At 40.7% G+C, this 25,671-nt stretch overlaps 1 protein-coding gene across 1 annotated transcript in view; it reads left to right on the plus strand.

Annotated features, from left to right (window-relative positions):
- Nucleotides 1-25,671, plus strand: part of TMEM131 (transmembrane protein 131) — a 178,074-nt gene that overhangs the window by 6,706 nt on the left and 145,697 nt on the right. The window contains exons 3-4 of the mRNA XM_015570023.1: nt 11,148-11,209; nt 15,103-15,143. Of these exons, the coding sequence (XP_015425509.1) occupies nt 11,148-11,209; nt 15,103-15,143 (103 nt within the window). The remainder of the gene's footprint in view (nt 1-11,147; nt 11,210-15,102; nt 15,144-25,671) is intronic.

Here is a 25,671-nt window from a genome sequence, read left to right on the forward strand (position 1 = left end):
GAAAGAAAGATCTTGTGGGTACTACATTAACCAAAGGGTTTAATTTAGCATCTCCAGTAATATCAGACAAATCGACATCTGCCTGATGATGGGATACACAGCCCTCCTATATAATAAAACCTTAATATGCAAATTGACCAAATGGTGGACCAACCAGTTGCTATGACGCACACAGACCACCAGAGGGCAGATGCTCAACGCAGGAGCTGCCCTCTGGTGATCAGTGCGCTCCCACAGGGGGAGTGTTGCTCAGCCAGAGCCGGGCTCATGGCAGGAGCCTCTTCTGCCTCCACTGCAGGCAGACGGTAAGGAGCGAGGGGTCCCGACTGTGAGAGGACGCAGGCCGGTCTGAGGGGACACCCCTCTCCCCGAGTGCACAAAATTTCATGCACTGGGCCTCTCATATCTATATATTATTCTTGCCAAAAATGTTTAATGTGAATCTAAATCATGAGGATACAGTAAAAGCAAATCAAGATTGCTGGACAGAAGTAAAATATTGGTCTTGGTTCTTCAAAAATATGTCATGAAAGACAAAAAAAATGAAGAGACTTTTGATTTAAAGGAGACTAAAGAAACATTACAGCCGATTGTAATGCATGATCCTTGATTAGATCTGGACTTCAAATTGGGTGGATAATTAAAACTTAAATTTCAGAGAGGAAGGAAAAGGGAGAGATGGAAACATCAATGATGAAAGAGAGTCATTGATTGGCTGTCTCCTGCATGTGCCCTACTGGTGATCGAGCCCGAAACCCAGGCTTGTGTTCTGACTCGAAATCGAACCGTGACCTCCTGGTTCATAGGTCAATGCTCAACCACTGAGCTATGCCGGGCTGGACTACGTATTTTTAATACTATATCAGTGTGAGTCTACATGTATGTGATAATAGAATTGTGATTGTGTTGAATGTCATTATTCTTAGAGAATACATGCTGAAGTATTTACTGGGAAATGCTGTGGTAACTGTAGCCTACTTTTAAATGGCCAGTAAACAAATAAATATATATAGAGAGAAGGAGAATGTACTAAAACAAGTTTGACAATATTTTTCTGTAGGTTTAAAGTGTTCTACAGTAAAAGCTTTGGCAGAAAATGTTTTCCTGTTTGAGAGTTGAGGCTGTGCAGTCTTTACCCTGCAGCTGAAGCAGTGGTTGGTTGTACAGGCTTGTCCCTCTCTCCCTCACCCCTCCCTAACCCCCAAGACATGACCTTAAGTCTTAACTTATTGAAGACAGGCCTGCTGACTTCAGTTTATGTCTCTTCACCCACATGTGTCTTTACTTCAGTCTTTAGAAAGAGCATTTCCAAGGCAAACTTCCCCCCCTTCTCTTAATCCTCTTAGGCAACCATGTTATATAGTCTGGCTTCTGCTCTGACACTCAGAAACCTGTCTCAAGACTGACCAGTGTCTTCCAATTGATCAAATGTGGTGACTTATTTTAAAGACTTTGCCTCCCTTCCCTCATCTCTCTGTATGATAACCTTTGACTGTTGAACCCTCCTCCCTCTTGGCTTCCATGACACCTGCTCTGCTTTTCTGTTCTCTTTCTCAGATATTCTACCATCAGTAGCTCCGCTGCTGCCTGAGGGAGATTCTGCCTTGTATTAAATTAAACTATAGGACTCAGCTCTACTATTTCTTCCTTGGTAACTTTTTGTTTTGTTGTATTTTTTTAATTTGAATTTCAGTTCTTTTTTAAAAAAATTATCTTTATTGTTGAACATATTACAGATGTCCCCCTTTTTCCCTATTGACCCCTCCACCCTGCACACACATACAACCTTAGGACTCTCCCCACCCATTCACCCACCCATCCCCATCTCTCTTTGATTTGTCAGTCTGTTCCATGTTTCTATATCTATGGATCTATTTTGTTCATCAGTTTATTTTGTTCATTAGATTCCACATACGAGTGAGATCATATAATAATTGTCTTTCTCTGACTGGCTAATTTTGTTTAGCACAGCGGTTCTCAACCTGTGGGTCGCAACCCCCTTTCACAGGGGTCGCCTAAGACCATCAGAAAACACATATACAATTACATATTGTTTTTGTGATTAATCACTATGCTTTAATTATGTGCAATTTGTAACAATGAAAATACATCCTGCATATCAGATATTTACATTACGATTCATAACAGTAGCAACATTACAGTGATGAAGTAGCAACGAAAATAATGTTATGGTTGGGGGTCACCACAACATGAGGAACTGTATTAAAGGGTCACGGCATTAGGAAGGTTGAGAACCACTGGCTTAGCACAATGTACTCCAGGTCCTTCCATGCTATTTCAAAGGGTAAGAGATCCTTTTTTACAACTGCATAGTATTCCATGGTGTAAATATACCACCACTTTTTTATCCATCTACTAATGGGCACTTTGCCTGTTTCCAGATCTTAGCGATTGTAATTGTGCTGCTATGAACATAGGGGTGCATACATTTTTTCTGATTGGTGTTCTGTGTTTCTTAGGATATATTCCTAGAAGTGGGATCCATGGTCAAATGGAAGTTCCATATTTACTTCTTTTTAGGCAACTCCACACTGTTTAGACACTTCTCCAAAGTGGACATACAGAGGGCCAAGAGAGGAGAAAACCTGCTGAAAGTCACTAATCATCAGAGAGATGCAAATTAAGATGACAGTGAAGTATTACTTCACACCTGCCAGAATGGCTGCCATCAGCAAATCAGCAAATGACAAGTGCAAGGATGTGGAGAAAAGGGAGCCCTAGTACACTGCTAGTGGAAATGCAAGCTGGTGCAGCCACTATGGAAAACAGTATGGACTTTCTCCTTGGTAACTTTTTCTTCATTTTTCATCTCTGTGGGTATCTCTAGTTAGATGTGACCTCTCCCCAAGTTCAGATATTGCCCTGGGACTGTCTGCATCCGCATTTTCACTTGCATAGTCCATTGTCCATCTCAAGTCCTGTATGTCCGAAGTTGAATTAAGCCTTTGCCTTCATACTCCCCTTCAAATCTGGCATCCACCTAGCTTCAGTGGAAAAGACATTTACATCACTGAGCTCCAGAGCATATGTGCGAACGCTCAGGCTGAGTCCCAAAGAATGTGATTCAGAAGGCTTAGGAGGAGGCCCAGAACCTCCGTTGTACTGAGTATTCAGGTGATTCAGTGCAGGAATCCAAGGACACTACGTTGAGAATTGCTGTTTTAATGACCTGTTTAAGGGTTAGTTATTATACTAGTTCAGCATGGGATTTTTCTTCCTTCAAGCAGCCAATCTTGTTGCATGACCCTTCCCCCACTACCAAAGTATGGAGGATTGTTGAGAGGCAGCCTAAGCTTGAACTTTGTAGAAAAACAGACCTGAGCTTTCATCTTGACCTGCCGTTTACCAGCTGATGTGACCTGGGTCATGTTACTACAAAATGGGAAAAATAGCACATAACTTATATAAGATAGCCAGCCTAGCATGGGGTATGGCTCAGCCTCTATCTCCCTCTTCAGTTTCTTTAATTCCTCCCAGTGCTCCCTAAATTTCAGACCTGCTACATGACCGTTATTTTCTGAGAGTACCATCATTTCTCACACCTCTAGTTCTTTTGCCTTGGGCTTTCTGGTAATGCACATCTATCTGACTCTTGCTTGGCTTTCTCATGTAACCACGGCTTGTGTAACCGAACCCAGGTTCTGCTGCCTACTGCAGCGACAGGCAAACTCGAAAGCCAATCTAGTGAGACAGGTGCTGGTACTAAGGAATGAGGTTTATTTGCGTGCTGGCATCTCAAGAAGATGGACTTTTCCCAGTCCTTAAAAACCCATCTTAATATCTCAGTGCAGGCAGAGGTTTTTGGAAGGATGGAGAGGAAAAGCAGAACAGAGATCAGCGGGAGGGGTTGTGGGCATGCCATCTCTCCCATGAGTGAAGGGAAGGGGAGCAGAAGGGAAATTTGTAGATTTACAGGGGACACCTGACCCAGCTGGTGCCAAGCAGCTCTTCTCTCCTGGAGCAGGCTGCTATAAGCTGTAAAAAAAAAAAAAAGCTAGATAAGAAGGAAACGTAGGAATTTATATACGCTAAGAAAACAGAGTTGCTGTATCCTTGAAAGAATGCAGAATATATAGCCTTGGTCACCTCATTGAAATGGAAAATCATGGTTACCCTTGGAAGCATTCGCAGCCTCTTGGAGCTGGATTTGGTGGAGTCAGTGCACCTGGAGCCCCAGTACTTCATTTGTCTGTGTCCCGTCTTAGTTTTGTGAGCTCCTCGACGACAGGCAGTGCCCAGCCTTAACCCCGAGCACAGTGCTTATGTGCAGTAGCTTCCTGTAAAAGTTTTGTTTTTTAAAAATAAACTACCAGAGTACCCACTCTGGCATTAGCTAACCGTATTTTGGAGGTTTAATTTTGAAAATTTCTTCCTCACTTGTCAGCATACTTGATAGCCATACCAATCGGCAGGATAAATGTATGTTCGTTTGGAGTAGAAGTTTTAGCACTTCACATTTTTTCTGATGTCTGAAGAGGCAACTTGCTCCTGTCTTAACTTTAAGGTTTGTAATTGACTCCCCCCACAATGCGATGGTAAAGTAACCCTACCCCTCACTACGAATGAGTAGCTGGTACATTCTATTTATAGTCAGAGGTTAATGCCAAAAATGGTATCCCTAGAGCTTTGAAGCAGACCAGGACAGATGAGGTATAATTAAGATTTATGCGTAGGTACTAGAGGAATGATTTTCAACTGGGGTGCCACAAACATTTTTTAAACATGCATTACCTGACTATTTAGTCAGCGGCACTGACCTCTTTTCCTTAGATTCTCAAATTAAAAAAATGACAACAATCAATACAACGATAGCTGTCGGTGTGAATCAAAATTATACTTTTTTTTTGTCAGATTGGCAAAAAATATAATATGCTTTTTGGTGTGCCTCACAATTTTAGTAATTAGTTTTATGTGCCATGAGATGAAAAAGGTTGGAAATTGCTGTACTAGAGAGAAAAATATGTGTAACTACATTTTTATGTTCATGTAATATGAAATATATAAATAAATAAATTTAAAAATTTATAGTAATGCTAAAATTTATATTTAAGTAAAATATTGAGTACTTAGGCATAGTAGGATTTTTGTGTGTTTTTTGTTGTTTGGAATCTGTCAAATTTAGAGTCTTATTTTCTCTTTGTAAACATCTCACATTTGTTTGAACGTCTAATTTCATTTTTAAATTAATGTTGTTGGACAATTTTATTTTTATAAACTTAGGGAATAAGCTATTAAAGACTGATAGTGAATAAAATTATGCATTGACAAAAGTCATGTTTAATAGTAAAAACAATCTAGTTTACATTATTACTGAAGAAATGTTCTTTAACTCTTCTAATTATAACATTTTCTCAATTTAATATAATTTATGTTTTCACCACAATTACTATGCCTGAGAAAATTTTCCAGATTTTAATTCTTTCTTTTTCCTTTAACCACTTATGGAGTATGACTTAAGTGTTATCTGTAGGAGCTCCTTGAAAGAAATTTGAAATTTTAATTTGTACTCAGAAACTGTTTGATCAGAATATAGGAAATCACAACCACATAAGTTAAAACAAAGATTGGAATTTTTTTTAAAAAAGTGTTCTCTTGCCCTGGTCGGCACGCCCAGTGGTTATAGCGTTGACCCCTCCACCAAAGGGTCTTAGATTCCATTCCCCATCAAGAGCACGTACTTGGGTTGCAAGTTCTAACCCCAGTCATGGTCAGGGTATGTGCAGGAGACGACCAATCTTTGTGTCTTTCTCAAATGATGTTTCTTTACAGCCTTTATCCTTTGCAGTCCACTTAGTGGTGGACTCTGTTTAGAGAAATTCTTCAGCCCTCTCCCCTCCCCCTCTTCCCTCTCCTCTCCTCTCTCCTCTCCCCTCTCCTTTTATCTCTTCTCTCTTTTTTCTTTTCTCTCTTCCTCCCTCCCCTCCTTACCTTCCCTCTCTCTAAAAAGCAGTGGAAAAAATATCCTGGGGTGAGGATTAGCAACAAAAAGTGTTATCTTTATAATCAACAAATTATCTGATGGACATTGTAACTATTTCATACTTCTACTTATCACAAGCAAAACAGATTGTTGTAAGATACTAAAATGTTTGGCATTTTTTTGCTCATGGATGTCCAATTGCTCTAGCACCATTCCTTGACAAGGTTGTCTGCCCTTCCTGGGCTTCTGCACCTTTGAAATCATCCAGGCTTATCTGTGTGGTTCAGTTCTATCTCAGGCTCTATCTCATTGATCTGTGTGTATATGCCTCCCCTGTACTAAACTGCCTGGAGTACTCTAGCCATATCGTGAGGTAGATTACGTTTTTCTTTTTTCTTTTTTTAATATATTTTATTGATTTTTTTACAGAGAGGGATAGAGAGTTAGAAACATTGACGACAGAGAAACATCAATCAGCTGCCTTCTGCACATCTCCTACTGGGTATGTGCTCGCAACCAAGGTACATGCCCTTGACCGGAATCGAACCTGGGACCTTTCAGTCCGCAGGCCGACGGTCCATCCACTGAGCCAAACCAGTCAGATGAAGATTATGTTTTTCCACTTTATTATTTCGCAAGATTATTTCAGCTACTAGTGTGCCTTTCTCTGTAAATTTTAGAATAGCTTGTCCTATGTCTGAGACATCGATAGGAATTGCATTAAATCTGTATATTAATTTGGGTAGTATTGACATTTATACTATGTTGATTGCTCCAGTATGTGTGTTTATTTATTTAGGTCTTGTTTTTTAAATCAGCATTTTATAATTTTTGGCATACAGATTCTGTACATATTTTTGTTAAGTGTATACCTAAATATTTTATTCTATTGTGTGTTGATTGTAAATGGTCTTTGGGTTTAATTTTGGCTTCCACATGTTAGTATATAAAACTGTTACTGATTCTTGTGTGTTGATCTTATATCCTGCTACGTTGCTGAACTCACTTATTCTAGTTTTGGTGTTTTCCATAGATTCCTTTGGGTTTTCATGTCATCTGTAAATAGGGACGGTTTCATTCTTCCTTCCTAATTGATCTGTATGCATTTTATTTGTTTTTCTTATTGCAGTGGCTAGAACTTCTAATACTATGCTGGTAGGATTTGTGAAAGCAGTACCCTCACCTTTTCCCCAGTTAGGAGCAAAGGATTCATTCTTTCACTGTTACAGATGATATAGCAATAGGTTTTTTGGTGTTTGGTTGGTTGGTTGGTGTTTTTGTTTTGTTTTGCAGATGCACTGTATCAAGTGGAGGAAATTCCATTCTGTTCTCTCGGTTTGCTGAGAATTTACATCATGCATGGGTGCCAGATTTTGCCAAAAGCTTTTTCTTCATCAGTAATTTTTATCATGTAATTTTGGTATGGTGGATTCCATTGACTGATTTCCAAATATTCGTCTTGCATATACGAAATTAATCCCAATCAGCTATCTATAATAATAAAAACATAATATGCTAATTAGACCGGACAGCCAAATGACCTTCTGGATGAAGCCGGGGCTGTGAGGGCCGAGTCAGCCACCACGGCTGCAAGGGCTGAGCGTCTTGCATGAATTTCATGCATCGGGCCTCTAGTGGTATGTAGTTCTCTATTTTATACACTGCTAGATTCAGTTTGCTAGTTATTTGTTAAGGATTTTTATATCTAAGTTAGTGAGGGATGTTGGCCTGTAGTTTTTGTTTTTGTTTTGTTTTTTAATTTATGTTTTTGTCTAGCTTTGGTATTAGGGTAATACTAGCCTCGAAGTAAATTGGAAGTATTCCATCTTGTATTTTCTGGAATAGATTATGTAAAATTGGTGCTAATTCTTCTTTAAATGTTTGATAAAATTCTTCAGTAATTTATGCATGAAAATTTCTCTTTTGGGAGATCTTTCAATGGACAAATTCAGTGTTTTTCATGACTATAGGTACATGCTGTCCATCTGTTTCGTCTTGGTTGAGCTTTGGTATTCGGGGATTTTGGTGAATTGGTCCATTGTTTTGCAAGTTGTCTAATTTATGATCACAAAGTTGTTCATGGTATTCTTTTGTTGATCTTGTAATGCTGTAGTGCTACTCCTGGTATTGGTGATTTTTGTCTTTCCCGGTGTTGGTGATTTTTGTCTTTTCTTTTTTTGGGGTATCAGTCTTGCTAGAGGCTAGTCAGTTTGCTGATTTTTTATTATTATCGCAATTAATTTGTGGCAGCAGTTTGGATATCAAACACCTATATATCCAGTACTTGCAATGTAACATAAGTAAGGAGTTTACTATTGCTTGACAGAAGGCTTTTTAAAAGAGGGTGTTTAAACAATCACATTTTTAGAAGTTGCAAGGTGATTTTCTTTCTTGTAAACTTTATACTAGAAATATTTTTGAACTTTCAGAAAATTTCTAAGAATCAAAATAGAATAAAAAAATGTTTTTACTCAGATTGACTTATTGTTGGCAGTTTGCCCCATTTGCTTTATCATTTGCTGTTGGTTCTTCTTGCCCACACAGGTGCACACTAACAAGTGACTTTCTGTAGTGAAAGAACTATTAAGCCTAAAGTTCTTCTGGAGTCAAGTTACATTTTGTTTCATAGTTACAAAGTATTTAAAGTGCCATTCAGGCAACCTTTTAAGAAAAGATTTCCTTTTTCCTATTTTCTAAACCTTTTAGAAAATAGAGGCATCAGCAGCATCCACAGACCGTGCGAGGCATCACGGGTGGCGAACATGGTCCTGATGGCAGGCTAGGCCTAGGGGACCCTACACGCGCACGATTTAATCATGCCCTGGGCCTCTAGTGGTATATAATCCTCTGCATATTTTGCTGGGTATAGTTTGCTTGTATACTGTTGAATACTTGATAACCATATTTATAAGAGACTAGAGGCCCGGTGCACAAATTCATGCACGGGTGGGATCCCTCGGGGTGGCCTGTGGGGATCGGGCTCCAGCTCGCGCCTCCAGGCTCACAGCCCCAGCTTGTGTCCTCAGCCTCACAACCCGCAGCACCGCCTGGCACCCAGCCGTGGCCTGGCGCCTCCCCCTCAACTACTCCATCATCCTGCCTGCGGGGTGATTGATCGGGGCTAGCCCCCCTGCCCAGCTCCCTCAGTGCCTGGGAGCTGGTCAGCAGCCTGGTCTCCCGCCACTGCTGGTCGCCGTCTGCAAGGTGATCGGTCGGGGCCAGGGCCCCCGCTGGCCGCCATCTGCAGGGCGATCAGTGGAGTGATCGGGCCCCACTCGCACCTGCCTTGGCCTGGCACCGCCAGTTCACCTGCTCCACCACCCTGCTGTCGTCCCACTCTCATTGGGGCTGGCAGTGCCTCCACTGCCGTCTGCTGCCAGCACCGTGTTGCTGATGCCCGCCATGTTCTGCGCCACCCCCTGGTTCAGCAGCCTGGTCTCCCGCCACTGCTGGTCGCCGTCTGCAAGGTGATCGGTCGGGGCCAGGTCCCCCGCCCGGCTTCCTCAGCTCCTGGGGGCCAGGTGGCAGCCCCGCCACCGCCGCTGGGGCCATCAGCAGGGCAATCGGGCCCCAGCTCGCACCTGCCTTGGCCTGGCACCGCCCACTCACCTGCTCCACCATCCCGCCATCGTCCCACTCTCATTGGGGCTGGCAGTGCCTCCACTGCCGTCTGCTGCCAGCACCGTGTTGCTGATGCCCGCCATGTTCTGCGCCACCCCCTGGTGGTCAGCGCACGTCATAGTGAGTGGTTGAACTCCCAGTCGAACAATTTGCATATTAGGCTTTTATGTTATGGGATACATAATCAGTAATTTCCGTTTCTTGTGATAAATTTATCTGAGTTTGGTATCATTATTAGGGCCTCATAGAATAAGTTGGGAAGTGTTTCCTTCTCCATTACTTTTTGCAAGAGTTTATAAAGCATTGGTGTTAGTCCTTTCTAAAATATTTTGTAGAATTCACCAATGAAGCCATCTGTCCCTAAGCTTTTCTTTATGGCAGGGGTGGGGAACCTTTTTTCTGCCAAGGACCATTTGGATATCTATAGCATCATTCGCGGGCTATACAAAATTATCAACCTAAATATTAGCCTGCTGTATTTGGTCAAACATTTAACTCACCCCTAATGCCTTGGCAGGGTCAGATCAAATGATTTCACGGGCCTATTTGGCCCGACGGCCAGACATTCCCCACCCCTGCTTTATGGGCAGATATTTGATTACTAATTTAATCATGATATAGGTCTATTCAGATTTTCTATTCTTGAGTTAATTTCAGTAGTTCCTGTGTTTCTAGTTATTTGTTCATTTCATCCAGTCTATCTGATTTATTGGTGCACATTTTTCCTAGTTATCCTCTTATCCTTTTACTCCTATAAGGCTGGTAAACCCTTTTTATCTCTGTAAGATTAGCTCCGCTTCATTCATGAATTATTTTCAACCTACCTAAAAAGTTTGTTAATTTTGTTGATGTTTTCAAGGAACCAAATTTTTGTTTGATTATTTTTTTTTTATTGCTTGAAGTATTACAAAGAATATTACATATGTCTCCTCCCCCCCACCCCTTTTTTTATTTTCTGTTTTCAATTTTATTCCTACTCTAATTTGTATTATATCCTTTTTTCTACTTATTTTGGGTTTAGATTGCTCTTCTTTTTCTAGTTTCTTAAAATGGTTAGGTTAGGTTATTAATTTGAGATATTTGTTTCTTTTTAATATAAGCATGTACAGCTGTAAATTTTCTCCTGAGCACTTCTTTACCTATATCTTATAAGTTATGGTAACTTGTGGTTTTGTTTTTAATACAAAATATTTTCTAATTTTCCTTTTGATTTCCTATTTGACACATTGATTATTTAGGCCTGTTTTAATTACCACATATTTTTTATTTCTCTCTATTGATTTGTAATTTTACTCCATTGTGGTTGGAGAGCATGCTTTGTATGACCTCATTCCCTTTAAAGGACTTGTTTTATAGCCTAACATTGTCTGTCCTAGAGAACGTTTCATGTACACTTAGTAGAATATATACTCTATTGTTGGAGCGTTCTATTGATGATGTTAGATCTAATTGGTTCCTAGTGTTGTTCAGGTTTATTGTAATTTCATTGTTGATATTTTGCATAGTTTTTCTATCCATTTTTAAAGGTCGGATATTGAATTCTCCAAGTATCTTTAAATGATAGTATGTTTTGTTTCCTTCACAGCATTTATTCAGTCGGAGAGCATAATAGAAGTACTGCGTTTTGATGATGGAGGGCTGCTACAGGTAATTTTATTTTAAATTCAAGAATTAATTCATTGTCAAGCATTAAATGATACCTGATTATTATTTTTCTTTTAACTGTGTAGCTGCCTTCTTTGAAATATATTTTATGAGCTTTATGTGGGGAAAGGTCAGTAGAATCATCTATATGCATAAAAGCCTAAGTGACCGTTACAACCGAACGATCAGTCAACCAGTCACTATGACACACACTGACCACCAGGGGGCAGACGCTCAACGCAGGAGCTGCCCCCTGGTAGTCAGTGGGCTCCCACAGCCAACCTCCCATGGCCCCTCCCCCTGGCTGGCTAACCTGTGGTCCCTCCCCCTCTCCCCCCAGCCAGCCAACCTCCCGTGGCCCATCCCCCCCTGGCTGGCCGGCCATCCACCCAGGGCTCTTCCCCCTTCCCCTCCCCCTCAGCCTGCCAACCTCCCGTGCCCCCCCAATAGGCTTCGATCGCTGGCCAGGCCAAGGGACCCCCCCACCTGTGCACGATTTGTGCACCAGGCCTCTAGTTGGTAATAATAAAAACCTTCTTAGTTGTAGGAATTATCTTTCAATTAAATATTTCCGTGAGGGGTAGGGAGTGAGTCAGATCAGGAGCAGTGGAATCTTTGTGACCTCCATGAGGATGGAGCCAGTGAGTGAAACACTGAACTCGATGTTGGCCCTCCAAATATTTATCTGGACAAGAACTTCTCTAGAGAGTATACGTTCTATAGATTTACATCTGTGTCATCCTTCCACTTGCCATCTTAAGCCCATCTTTAAATTTGTTTCACATAAAATTAGAAAATGTAATCTGATAAAATCCTGTCTTTCAGAGATTACCATGAAACCTGTTTTAGTCTTCTCAGCTAAAATCAGTTCTAGAATTTCAGAGCTGAAAGGAACAATAAAAGCTGTCTTAACCAGTCCTCTGGTTTCTGTGGCTAGTGTGTTTCCTGCCCCCCCCCCCAACTTTATTTATATTCTGTGCTTGTCTTACCACCTTGTAATGATAGCATTTGTTTTTAATGCCATGTTATTTGGCAGCATAACTGATAATTTTATGTTCATTTTATATTTAAAGGAAACCAAGTTTTAGATTAAGAAAGTTGCCCAAGATCTTGGGACTTTGTGGTAGTGGGATTAGTATTAGAATTCTGTCTTCTCACTCTAGGTGTGATTATTAGTCTCTGTATTATGTTGTGCTGCCTATAACGTATTTGTTTACTTGTTTATAACTAAAAACATGACAAATAGTGCTGAAAAGTATTTTCTGTAGTTGTGATAAAGGCAGAGTTCTTGACACCAAAGACTTGACACAGAAGTACAATCTTCATAAAGGAAAAATGGATGAATTAAAAATTTGCTCTGCAAAACACCATCTGAAGTAGGTAAAGTCAGGCTGTGGACTAAGGGACAAAGAACCTAGTTCTTAGAATATATAAAGAACTCTCAAAACTCCATAATAATTTTAAAAATCTAATTAGGAGCTAGCAAAAGACATGAGCAGACATTTTACTGAAAAGAATATATAAATAACAAAAAGGACATGGGAAGCTATTCAGCATCATTATCCATCAGGAAAATGCAAATCCAAACCACACACACAAAATAGTGACAGCACTAAGTGCTAGCCAGGATGGAGACAAACTGGATCACTCATAATAATATATATCTCACATGCAGGAGGCAGCCAATCAGTGAGCTCTCTCTTCATTGATGTTTCTATCTCTCCCTCTCTCTTTCTTTCAAATAAAAAGATATTATATGTATATGTGTGTGTGTGTGTGTGTGTGTGTGTGTATCTGAAATATTTTAAAGAAAATTACGGACATCGAGACATTTTACCACTCAAACATTCACTTTCAAAAATAAGGACATTTCCCACATCTGCCATATATTCTCTATGTACATTCTCCAAAATACCATTTCAAAATAATATATATTAACACATTTTATGCGGGAAACGTATTTATACATTTTACGTATTTATACGTTCTACCAGTGTAGAAGAGCGCAGGACACGTATTAATACGTTTTTTATAGACTAGCGGTAGAATGCGCGTAATGTATAAATACGTAAACTAAAGTTATTGTAATTTCACTGAACGTTGCCATTTGCGCAAAAAATTAGCAAAAATGGCCCGTGCCACCTGTTAGCACGTGATAAAAATTACCCGCAAGCAATGTGTTAATAGGGAAAAATAATGCCACAACTCTACTGTTATTTCTAATTATAATGTAGAAGCTAACCTTTTGGGATAAGTTCACTGATGGTATTTATTTTCTTTTTTAAAATGTTTTTATTGATTTGAGAGAGAAAGAAAGGGGGAGAGAGAAACATCAATGTGAGAGAGAAACATTGACAGGTTGCCTTCCATACACACCCCAATTGGGGATCTAACCTGTAACCTGGGCATGTGCCCTGACTGGGAATCAAACCAGTGACCTTTCGCTGCATGGGACAATGCTCAACCAATTGAGCCACACTGGCCAGGACACTGATGGTATTTCTTAGAGTTTGGGCGTTTGCTCACACATAATTAAATGTTTTATGTTCTTCATTGTTTGCCTCCCAACTTCTTGCTTTCTCTCATATCCTCCTCAGATCTATCCTCTACAGTAGCCAGAATAATATCTTTAAAACCATGTCTGTGTCTTACTTCCCCAGATCTCTTGTATTGCATTTAGAATATACACAATTCAGCTTCTTACCGTGGCTTCTCACCACAGCACAACATAATCTGAATCTGCCCCCTGCCTTGCCGTCCAGCCTCATTTTCCTCTCTTTTCTTACATGCATTTTCCCTTCTCTCTAAACTCCAGCCAGATGGACCTGCTGTCTTTTTTTTGAACATGCAGGCTCTTTCCTGTCTGAGGACCTGTGCACATGCTGTTTTCTCCACCACCATCCAGTCTTGCTTCCACCACCCAATCTTACTTCTGCATACAGCTCTTTTTACCCTTTAGGCTTTAGTGTAAATGTTATCTCTGCAGACAGGCCTTCCGTCATCACATGTTTAAGCACGTCACCTATTCTCTGACACAGCACCTTCCCAGGATTTTCATAGTCCTTTATTCAATGTTTAAATACATTTTTCTTTAATTTTTTTTCCCCATCACTGTTTATTCCCTCTAAACCCTCTTCCACCCCTACCCACCTCGCTCCCCTCCAATCCCCTGAGGTCTGTAATGGCACACAGCGGTCACAGTGAGCAGTGAGGCCCAGGGAGCCTCACACAGTGATTGTGAAGGACTCTTCTCAGTGGAGGTGGTCTGGCAAACTTGTAAAAATCAATTGCATTGCCTTGTATTATTTTCTTGTGGTTGAAAAATGTAATCCAAATTATCCTCATACTTAAATTATAGGTTTCCCCTTCTATCTGAAAGCAAAGGTTTCTGTGAAACTTCTCATAAGCCGAAATGGTGTAAAGCAGAGAAGCACAGTCATCTCTATGGAAAAAATTTAAGTGTTCCCAGACCCAAAATTCAACACAGGCACAGTGTCTTTATTTTGTTCATCACGATCAATATACGTACTTATGTCCAGTTTCATGCTAAAACTCAACATCCTTGTGAGGTCTCTTAGCTTGCAAAGGGACACTCAAAATCAAGGGAGATACAGCTCAGATGCTCTGGGTTGTTTTGGTTACTGAAAGCAGGTACTAACATAGGTGTTCTGTGAAGTTAAGTGGCATAATATGAACTACAAAAAGCAGAGGACACCTGTACATACTAGTGGTGTGACAAGTCACTTCGTATGATTTGGGCATCAGGTTTAACCTGGAAATTCAAGTGAGCATAAGATCAAGATTGAAATTACAATAAAATATTTTGGATATTTCATATGTCTCTAGTACAAAGATTTTGTTTTAGTATTTTTACCATTGTTTTCTTCCTTTCGCAGACTGAGACAACACTTGGATTCAGTTCCTATCAACAAAAAAGGTAAAGAAGGACTATATATATATTTTACAATATATAAAATTCAGTAGATTTAGTAAAATACTAACATACTTTCAGTTCCTTCTGGGGGATTCCTGCAATGTTCCCCATTTCTTCCCCATACTTTTTTTGATGAAGAGGGAAAAGTGTATTATAAATCATATTATATCATGTATTTCAAGTCTTGTGTATGGAAAAACCAGGTTTTAAAATCTGAATTTGCATGTGATGCGTTGTGTAGTATATCATCTATGAAAGGCTTTTACTCAGAGTTGAAACTTCTTGGCTTTGTCAGAGGATCAACTTTGTAACTCCCTAGAGACTTTTCTTGTGGCTCTTGCTGCCTTTTATGGACTGACCATTGCTGCCTTCAGTATCGCCAGAGGTCATTTTGTCTGCAGGCTCCTAGAGGGGGAACTGGGAGTAGTGAGACCCAGTCCCCTGGAAAGGATGCCGTTAAAACACAGATTCTCATGACTGCAGGAGAGTGGTTTTACCCTCGGGTGTTATGAGACTGTATACACGCATGTGAATTGAAGATGCCTTTCACACCTCCAAATTTTTTGGTCTTTTGGTAGCTTCTCACATCTATTATGGAGACAATATAAAGAACGATAGTGCCCGATCCCCTTCCATATCCAGGGAGGGCCTGCAGCTGGTTTCTGGAGGGGAAGAAGAGCTTTCTGTGAATGAGAGATCCTTGATACTAAAGTACATCCAGGAGTATCCTCACACCAGTGAAATTCAGATGGCGTCAACAGAACATTTTATTTCGAGACAGAAGTAGCAAATATTCCAATTAAGACTAGGACAGCTAAAAACTTTAATTCCAAAATAGTATAATGAAACTCCTTCAGTAATCACTGTTTTTTGCTCTTTCATATTTGCAGTTAAATGTCTCTGTTCCCCTGTTGCTCTGTCCTTCTCCCTAATGTTTTACTTACGCCTCTTGGGACCTGATCTGCTGTGACCCGTGCCCTAAGGACATGCCAACTGCCAACAGTGAGGTGTAGACTTCTCTGCTATTATGATTATAAATTGTAATGCTGCCTTGTGTCCTTCACCCCTCCCCAAATGTTTTTGACTCTGGTTGGATTATTTCCAGACCACTGAGAGTCTAGCTTGATGTCACCTTGGCTGGACCATCTAAGAACCATAGAACTCTGACCCATCTGAAGCAAAATTTGTGTTGAGAAAAGCATGCCTGATATCTTGTGCTTCTTCCTCGATCCTTTATTCCAGCACTTAGGAAATTAGCTATGGAATTATACTGGGCTACATTTATGAAAATGATCTTATTCATCATGATCATGATCAAGATCTGGGCTTTGAGTTATTTTCCTAGTATATTGAAGAATTTACATGAATACATGATATTCTGATCTCACATTCCACTTATCTATTATCTAGATCTGTCTAATGAACTACCCCGAAACGTACTGGCAAAAAAACAATCATCTTGCTATGCTGTCAGATTCTGTAGGGCAGGAATTCAGGCAGAGTTTATCAGGGACAGCTTGCCTCTGCTCCATGGTGATCGGGGCCTCCGCTGGGGAGACGCCAGAGCTGGGAATGACTCAATGGCAAGGGGCTGGAGATAGGATTGCTCTCACGTTGATGCTAGCTTGTTACCTGGGACTTCAGCTGAGCTCTCAACTAGAACACCTGCATGTAGGCCCCTGTGTGTGGTCTTTCACAAAGCTTTTTGGTCTTCTTTATAGCATGTGGCTGCATTCCAAGAGTGAACATCCCAAAGAGAGCCAGTGAGAGCTGGATCACTTTTTATGACCTATCCTCATATAGTTTTTGATCACTTAGGTTGGCATGGAATTAAGGCATTGGTGGGGTGGAGGCAGAGATTTACACCTATTGATAGCGGGAATATTGGAGAATTTGTAGATACATTTTAAAACAATCATACCTCTTTTCTCTCACCAAGACAATGAATTTTAGATAAACATTAGGTTCAAATTGGTATGCCGTAATACCATATGGTATGGACTGGATTAGGCAGTAAACGTGTGTTTAGTCAACAGAGGCTGCTACAACAGAATACCACACAGATTGGGCGGCTAAGCAACAGGCATTTATTTCTCACAGTTCTAGAAGTAGGGAGTTCAAGATCAAGTTGCCAGCAGATTTGGCTCCTCAGTGGGGCTCTCTTCTTGGCATGCAGAGATCTGCCTTCTCCCTTTTGTCCTCACATGGCAAAGAGAGAAAGAGGAAGCAAGCTTTCTGGTGTCTCTTCTTTTAAGGGCCTAACCCTGATGACCTCATCTAACCCTAATTACCTCCCAAAAGCCCCATCTCCAAATGCCATCACATTGGTGGTTAGAATTTCAACATATGAATTTTGGGAGGATGCAGTTCAATCTATGGTCATATACAAGTTTATATTTAGCTCATACCAACCAACTAAAAACTAAAGAGCTGGCCCTGGCTGGTGTAAGTCAGTGGTTACAGTGTTGGCCTGTGCACCGAAGGGTCGCTGGTTTGATTCTCAGGCAAGGGCACGTACCTGGATTGTGGGTTCACTCCCTGGCCTGAATTGGGACACCTGTGGGAGGCAACCAATCATTGTGTCTCTCTCATACTGATGTTTCTCTCTCTCCCTCCTTTCCTCCCTCTCTCCCTTTTTCCTCTTCCTTCCATTGTCTCTAAAAATCAATGAAATAAAACAAACAAAGCAAAAAAAACTAAAGAACTGTATTTATGAATTACATTTAATAAGTCATTTGTTTAAAACATGTGACTTGGAGAAAATATAGTCTCTGTATTTCCCTAGCAGTAATGATCAGAACATAGCTTCACACTGGAAGAATTTAGCCAGTTCTTTTTATATGTGGCTCAGTGCTGCACAGTCAAATTAAACAGTGCCTCAACTCTCATTTAAATATGAATAACTCTAATGGAAATGTATATGTAAAATAAAATATGAAATGGAAATATAAAGTAAAATGTGCAGTCGTGTAACAACAGAAATTGTAAATATATAGTTGTATCAGAATAGAAATTGTATTTTTTCTTTCGGTTCAAATACAAACTTCTATAAATGTGTCAGAGTTTGGGTTTGAAAATTTCACTAAGATGAAAGTTATCATATAATCAGAGATTATTCTAACAAGAGACCCCCGTTGATTGTCTTATTGAGCCCCTTTGTTTGACACATGAAGAAGCTGAGACTCATCGAACCAAGGGATATGCCCAAGTTTAGTTAGAATTCATTATCTTCTTTTTTTTTTAATCCTCACCTGAGGATACATGTTCACTAGTTTTTAGAGGAGGAGGGGGGGACATTGGTGTGAAAGAGTAACATCAATTGGTTGCCTCATGTCTGTGGCCAACTGGGGATCGAACCTCAACCTTAGGTATGTGCCCTGAGAATCGAACCCACAACCTTTTGGTATATGGGACGACACTCCAGCCAGCTGAGCCACCTGGCCAGGGCAGAATTCATTCCCTTCTGATGGCCAGCTCAGTGTTGCCTTCTCTTTGACTATTCTTATACCAAATATGGAATTCTTAAATATTCACTATCTGTTCTCTTTCAGCCAACATTCCTAGAAGAGGATATAGAGAATTAGTAGGAATTAGAGGGAGAAAGGCGATGAAAGAGCAGGGATGCCAGTTGAGGCATGCAGAAGGCACGCATCAGGACTTGAGAGTATAGTCCAGGGAAGAGTGTTGAAGAGAGGTGGGAGTAGGTTCTGCTTTCAGCTTCTTACAGTATCTGCTCTGTGTGGGGGCTCTGGATATACCCCCTGCTTCAGGGGTCTGGAAGGGTCATGGAGACACCACTTCAGATGAGGTCATCAAGCATATGTGCTGTTGAAGGGACAGGATACCTGTGGAAGGAAGCAGCACACTTGGAGAGGGCATTAGAATCAATCGTGAAAAACCTGTGGTTTTAGTTTAGGGGATCAAGGTATCTAAGACAAGTGGCTTAAAATACCTATTTAAAAGCTTTTTGACATTTTGTGTCATATTTATAAGGGGGGAAAAATGAACTTCAAATGACCTCACAACATAAATCACAATTAACTTAAAAAGGACAGTAGGCATATATGTAAGAGCTAAAAGCATAAATCATTTACAGTAAGTTTAGTAGAAATGTTTGCAACCTGGACAGGCTTTTTTTTAGGATACCAAAAATACATATCATAAAAGAAAAATGATAAATTGGACTTAATCAAAATTAAAAACTTCAGCTCCTCAGAACACACCATTTCCCCCAATTATATTAAGATAGAATTGATATATAACATTGTATAAGTTTAAAATATATATGATGATTCTATTTGTCTATATATGCAAAATGGCATGCAGGGAGTGGGCCTAAGCCAGTAGGCGGACATCCCCCAAGGGATCCTTAGCACTGCAGCAGAGGCAAGAGAGGCCAGCTTCTGGCTGAGCAGCACTCCCCCTGTGGAGCACACTGACCATGAGGGGGCATCTCCTGCGCTGAGCATCAGTCCCTGGTAGTCAGTGTGCATCATAGTGACTGGTCATTCTGCTGGTCAGTTGATTTGCATATTAGCCTTTTATTATATGGGAAAATCAGGTCATCTGCAAATAGAGATAATTTCACTCTTTCTTGCCGGTTTTGTTGCCTTTTGTTTCTTTTTCTTGCCTGAATACTCTGATTAGGACTTTCAGTATTATGTTCAGTAGAAATGGTGTCGTCTACTGATCTTAGAAGAAAACTTTTAACCTTTCATGTTTGTGTATGAACTTAGCTGTGTGCTTGTCATGTGTGGCCTTTATTATTTTAAGGTACATTCTTTCTATACCCAGTTTGTGGTATTTATCATGAATGGATATTGAATTTTGTCAAATTCACTTTCTACATCTATTGAGATGTACTGTATGATTCTTATCTTTTATTCTATTAATGTGATGTATCACATGTATTAATTTGCATATGTTGAACCATTTTTGCATCCTAGAGATAAATCATGGTGTGTGAGCCTTTTAATGTGCCGTTTTTTGTATTTATATCCATCTGGATATTGGCTTGTAGTTTTCCTTTCTTGTAGTGTCCTTGGTATCAGGGTAATGCTGGCCTCATGTAATGAGTTTGGAAGTGTTCCCTCCTCTTCAGTTTTTTTGAAAGTATTTGAGAAGGATTGGAATTAATTCTTCTTTAAATATTTGGTAAAATTCACTGTTGAAACCATCTGGCCCTGTACTTTCTTCCTGTTCGGAGGTTTTTGTCTGCTTGCTTGTTATTTTTGTCTGCTTGCTTGTTATTTGTCTGTTTAGGTTTTAACTTGGGTAAGTAGTATGTTTCTAGGAATTTATCCATTTCTTCTAGTTTTCCAATTTGTTGGCGTATACTTATTCATAGTACATGATCTCTTAGGATCCTATGTATTTTTGTGGTATCCTCTTGCATATATAATTTTTATTTTTGGGTCCTGTTTTTTTCTTGGTTAATCTAGCTAACAATTTGTCAATTTTGTTTATCCTGTCAAGGACTAACACTTAGTTTTATATACCTGGTTTTATTGTTTTCCTGTTCTTTGTTACATTTATTTCTGCTCTAACTCTTCTGCTAACTTTGGGTTTAATTTGTTCTTTTTCTAGTTCCTTGCTGTATAAAGTTACTTTGTTTATTTGTGATCTGCCTTTTTTCTTGATGTATGCTTTTATTGCTCTAAATTTTTCTCTTAGAACTGCTTTCCTTTATCCTTTATCCTTAACACAGGATTGATGTGTTGTGTTTCTATTTTCGTTTGTCTCAAGATACTGTTTCATTTCCCTTTTGATTTCTTCTTTGATCCATTAGTTACTCAGGAGTGTGTTGTTTAATTTCCATGTCCTAGTACTTGTAAGTTTTCATGTTTTCCTCTTATAAGTGAGTCTAGTTTTATACTATTACTAGAGGCCCAGTGTATAAAATTCATGCACTCAGGGGATGTCCGACTGATGGCTTAGGCCCGCTCCTGGTGGGGAGCGGGCCTAAGCTGTCAGTCAGACATTGTTAGCACTGCCACTGAGGCGGGAGAGGCTCCCGCCACTGCCACTGCACTCGCCAGCTGTGAGCCCGGCTTCTGGCTAAGGGGCGCTCCTCCTGTGGGAGTGCACTGACCACCAGGGGGCAGCTCCTGCATTGAGCGTCTTCCCCCTGGTGGCCAGTGCGCATAATAGCGACCGGTCGTTCCACTGTCAGGCCGAACCAGCTCTTCGACATCCCCCAAGGGTTGCAAGAGGGAGCAGGCCAGGCCAGGGGACCCAATGGTGCACGATTGGGACCAGGGAGGGATGCGGGAGGTTGGCCAGGTCGGGAGGGACTACAGGAGGCCTCCAGGCGTGACTGCCCATCTCACCCAGTCCGATTAGCTGGACCCCACCAGCAAGCTCACTTACCATTCAGAGCTCCTGCCCCCTGGTGGTCAGTGCATGTCATAGCGAGCAGTTGAGCAGCCTTACCATATCATTAGCATATTATGTTTTGATTGGTTGAATGGCTGACTGGACAACTGGACACTTAGCATATTAGGCTTTTATTATATAGGACTAGAGGCCTGTTGCACGAAGATTCGTGCAATAGGCCCTCTTTCCCCTGGCTGCCAGCACCAGTTTTCCTCTGGCACCCGGGACCCAGACCTTCACTCTGGCCACTGCCTTCCATCTTCGCTCTGGACACAGTCTTCTCTGAGGCTGGAGCCTTCAGTCTTTCCTCCTCCCTCCGGCGGGAGTCTTCAGTCTCCGGCCAGAGCTGCTCCTGTAGCTCCTTCGGCCCCTCCCCCACCCCCTCATAGCTAGATCGCTGCTTCACCTGCAGACCTTGCCGACGGGCTCCTGAGTTCCAGGGGTCTGCCTTGCCTGCGGCCCAGCTTTCCGATCACCATTACGGGCTGCAGGCAAGGTGGCTCCTGGGTCCCGGGGGGTTGCCTTGCCTGCGGCCTGGCTTTCCGGCGGCTCCTGGGGTCGCACATGGGGGCCTGAATGGCAGCTCCCGGTGTCCCGCCCTGCCTGCAGTATGCAAATTCGCCGCCATCTTTGTTGGCGGTTAATTTGCATTTCACGCTGATTAGCCAATGGGAGACGTAGTGAAGGTATGGTCAATTACCATGTTTGTCTATTATTAGATAGGCCTAGAGGCCCGGTGCATGAAATTTGTGTATGGGGGGCGGGACCCTCAGCCCAGCCTGCACCCTTTTTAATCCGGGACCCCTCGGGGGATGTCCGACAGCCAGTTTAGGCCCGATCCCTGGGATCGGGCCTAAACCGGCAGTCGGGCATCCCTCTCATAATCCGGGACCACTGGCTCCTAACTCTTCACCTGCCTGCCTGCCTGGTTGCCCCTAACTGCCCCCTGCTGGCCTGGTCGCCCCACACAGCCTGCTGTTTGGTCATCCACCTGGTCGTTTAGGTCATGATGGCCCCTAGCTTTTTATATATTAGGATGGTTAGAAAAAATACTTGCTATAATTTCAACCTTCTTAAATTTGCTAAGACTTGTTTTGTGGCCTAACATATGATCTGTCCTAGAATGTTGCATGTGAACTTGAGAAGAATATGCATTCTGCTATTGTTGAACAAAATGTTCTGTGTACTTCTCTTAGCTCTATTTGGTCTATAATATTGTTCAGTTCCATGGCTTCCTATTGATTCTCTGTCAGGATGATCTATCCATTGTTGATAGTGGAGTATTAAAGTCTCCAGCTATTATTGTGTTTCTGTTTATTTCCTTTTTTAGTTAAATGTTGATATTTGCTTAAAATATTTAGGTGCCCTGATGTTGGGGTGCATAAATATTTATACTTTTTAGGTTGTCTTGATAGATTGACCCCTTTATTGTTAAAGTCTTTTTTGTCTGATATAATTATAGGTATTCCTGCTTTATTGTTTTGAAATATTTTTTTCTATCCTGCCACTCTCAATCTGTGTGTGTCTTTAAAGCTAAAGTTAGTCTCCTGCAGGCAGCATACCTTTGGATCTTGTTTTTTCTTTTTGCATTCATTCCGCCATTCTAAGTCTTTTGATCAATTTTTGTTTAAAGTAATGATTGATAAAGTAAGGAGTTACTATTGTCATTTTGTTAATTTCTTCTTTTAAATCCTTTGTACCTTACTTCTTTCTTACCTTACTGTCTTCTCTGATTTGATGACCCTTTGCAGTAATGTGGTTTGATTTCTTTATCATAATTTGTTGTGTAACTACTACAGGTTTTCCTTTTTGTGGTTACCATTATACTAAAAATCACATTTTTAACACTCTTTTTTAAGATAATAACAACTTAACTTTGATAGCATACATAAACTTTTCTCATTTTTACTCCCCTCCCCGCACTTTAATGATATCAAATTTTACATATACTTTATATTGTGTATTCAGTGACAGGTTATTTTAGTGTTTGTTATTTTGGTACATTTTAAGAACTTTTAAACTGGAGCTGTAAATGAATTAGCACCATAATCACAGTATTAGAAAATGGGACTTGGTGACTATGTATTTATCATTGCCAGTAAGTTTTGCACATAATTCATGTTTTTAAATGTTTGTTAGCATCCTTTTATTTCTACTTGAAGAATGCCCTTTAGCATTGTTTGTAGGACAGGTCCAGCGAAAGTGAACTCCCTTAGATTTTATTTGTTGGGGAAGTGTTTATCTGTCCATCATTTCTGAAAGAGAGTTTTGCCAGGTATAGTATTGTTGATTGGTAGTTATTTTTCCTTCAGTGTTTTGAATATATTTTCTCACTCGTTCCTGGCCTGCAAAGTTGTTTTTTTGTGGGTTGGTTTGTTTGTTTGTTGTTGTTTAGAAATCCACCTATAGCCTTATATGTAATGTATCTCTTTTCCCTTGCTGCTTTCAAAATTCTCTGTCTTTGATTTTTTTAAAATATATTTTTGTTGATTTCAGAGAGGAAGGGAGAAGGAAAGAGAGAGAAACATCAATGTTGAGAGGGAATCATTGATCAGCTGCCTCTTGCATGCCCCTTATTGGGGATCAAGCCACAACCCGGGCATGTGCCCTAACCAGGAATCAAACTGTGAATTCCTGGTTCGTAGGTTGACAACCACTGAGCCACACTGGCTGGGCTCTGTCTTTGATTTTTGACAGTTTAATTATAATGTGTTTTAGTATAACCTGTTTCAGGTCCAACCTATTTGGGGTCATTTGGGCTTCATGAGTCTTTGTTTAGTTAGTTTTTGTTTTTAATATATTTTTACTAGAGGTCTGGTGCATGAGTTCGTGCACGGGTGGGGTCTGGCTGGCCCGCCCTAATGGGGGCCTATCGGGCCGGGGGGTGCCAGCAGGGAGGAGGGGATGTAGGAGGTTGGCCAGCTGACCCTGCCCCCAGTCATTGGGGGAGGGGCGGTTGGCGGCGGGGCCGGCCAGGGGAATGGGCCATGGGCGGTTGGGGGGGTCAGTCGGGGCCCCCATCAGGCCCGTTGGCTGCCACAATGTGCGTCATAGCCACCAGTCATTCCGTCGTTTGATCACTTGGCTTTTATCTATATAGGTTGATTTCAGAAAGGAAGAGGAGAAAGAGATAGAAACATCAATGATGAGAGAGAATCATTGATTGGCTGCCTCCTATATGCCCTACACTGGGTATTAAGCCCACAACTCGGGCATGTGCTCTGATCGGAAATCAAACTGTGACCTCCTGGTTCATAGGTCGATGCTCAAACACTGAGTCATGCTGGCAGGGCGGGCCTCATGAATCTTAATGTTCATTTCTTTCCCCATGTTTGTGAAGTTTTCATTCATTATTCCTTTAAATATACTTTCTTTCCCTTTCTCTGCTCCTTCTGTGATTCCTATAATATTTTTATTATTTTTCTTGATGGTATCCTGTAGGCCAGTGATGGCAAACCTTTTGAACTCGGCATGTTAGCATTTTGAAAAACCCTAACTTAACTCTGGTGCTGTATCACATATAGAAATTTTTTGATATTTGCAACCATAGTAAAACAAAGATTTATATTTTTGATATTTATTTTATATATTTAAATGCCATTTAGCAAAGAGAAATCAACCAAAAAAATGAGTTTGTGTGTCACCTCTGACACACATGTCATAGGTTCGCCATCACTGCTGTAGGCTCCACATGCTTTCTTCACTTTTTTTTTGTTCTTTCTTTTTGCTCCTCTAACTAGATATTTTCAAATTAACTATCTTCCAGTCCACTGATTCTCTCTTCTCCTTTGTCCAGTTGATTGTTGAAGCTCTCTGGAATTCTGGAATTCTTCATTGCATTGTATTTTTCAGCACTAGGATTTCTGTTTGGTTTCTTTTTTGGTAATTTCTATTTCTTCTCATTTTGTTCATGCATTGTTTTCCTAATTTTGTATATATGTCTTATAGTTCACTAAATGTATTTAAGAATATCATTCTTAATTCTTGGTCAGACAGTTCGAATATCTCTTTCTTTAGGGTCAGTTACTGGAGCTTTATTAGTTTCCTTTGGTGGTATTGTGTTTACCTGGTTGTTCATAATTCTTTATTCCTTTCCTTGGTATAAGGAAAACACATTAGAGTAAGTGGTGTCCTCTTTCAGATTTTATCACGCACT

This window comes from Myotis davidii, unplaced genomic scaffold, assembly GCF_000327345.1.
Source record: "Myotis davidii unplaced genomic scaffold, ASM32734v1 scaffold1065, whole genome shotgun sequence".
Classification (NCBI taxonomy): Eukaryota; Metazoa; Chordata; class Mammalia; order Chiroptera; family Vespertilionidae; genus Myotis; species Myotis davidii.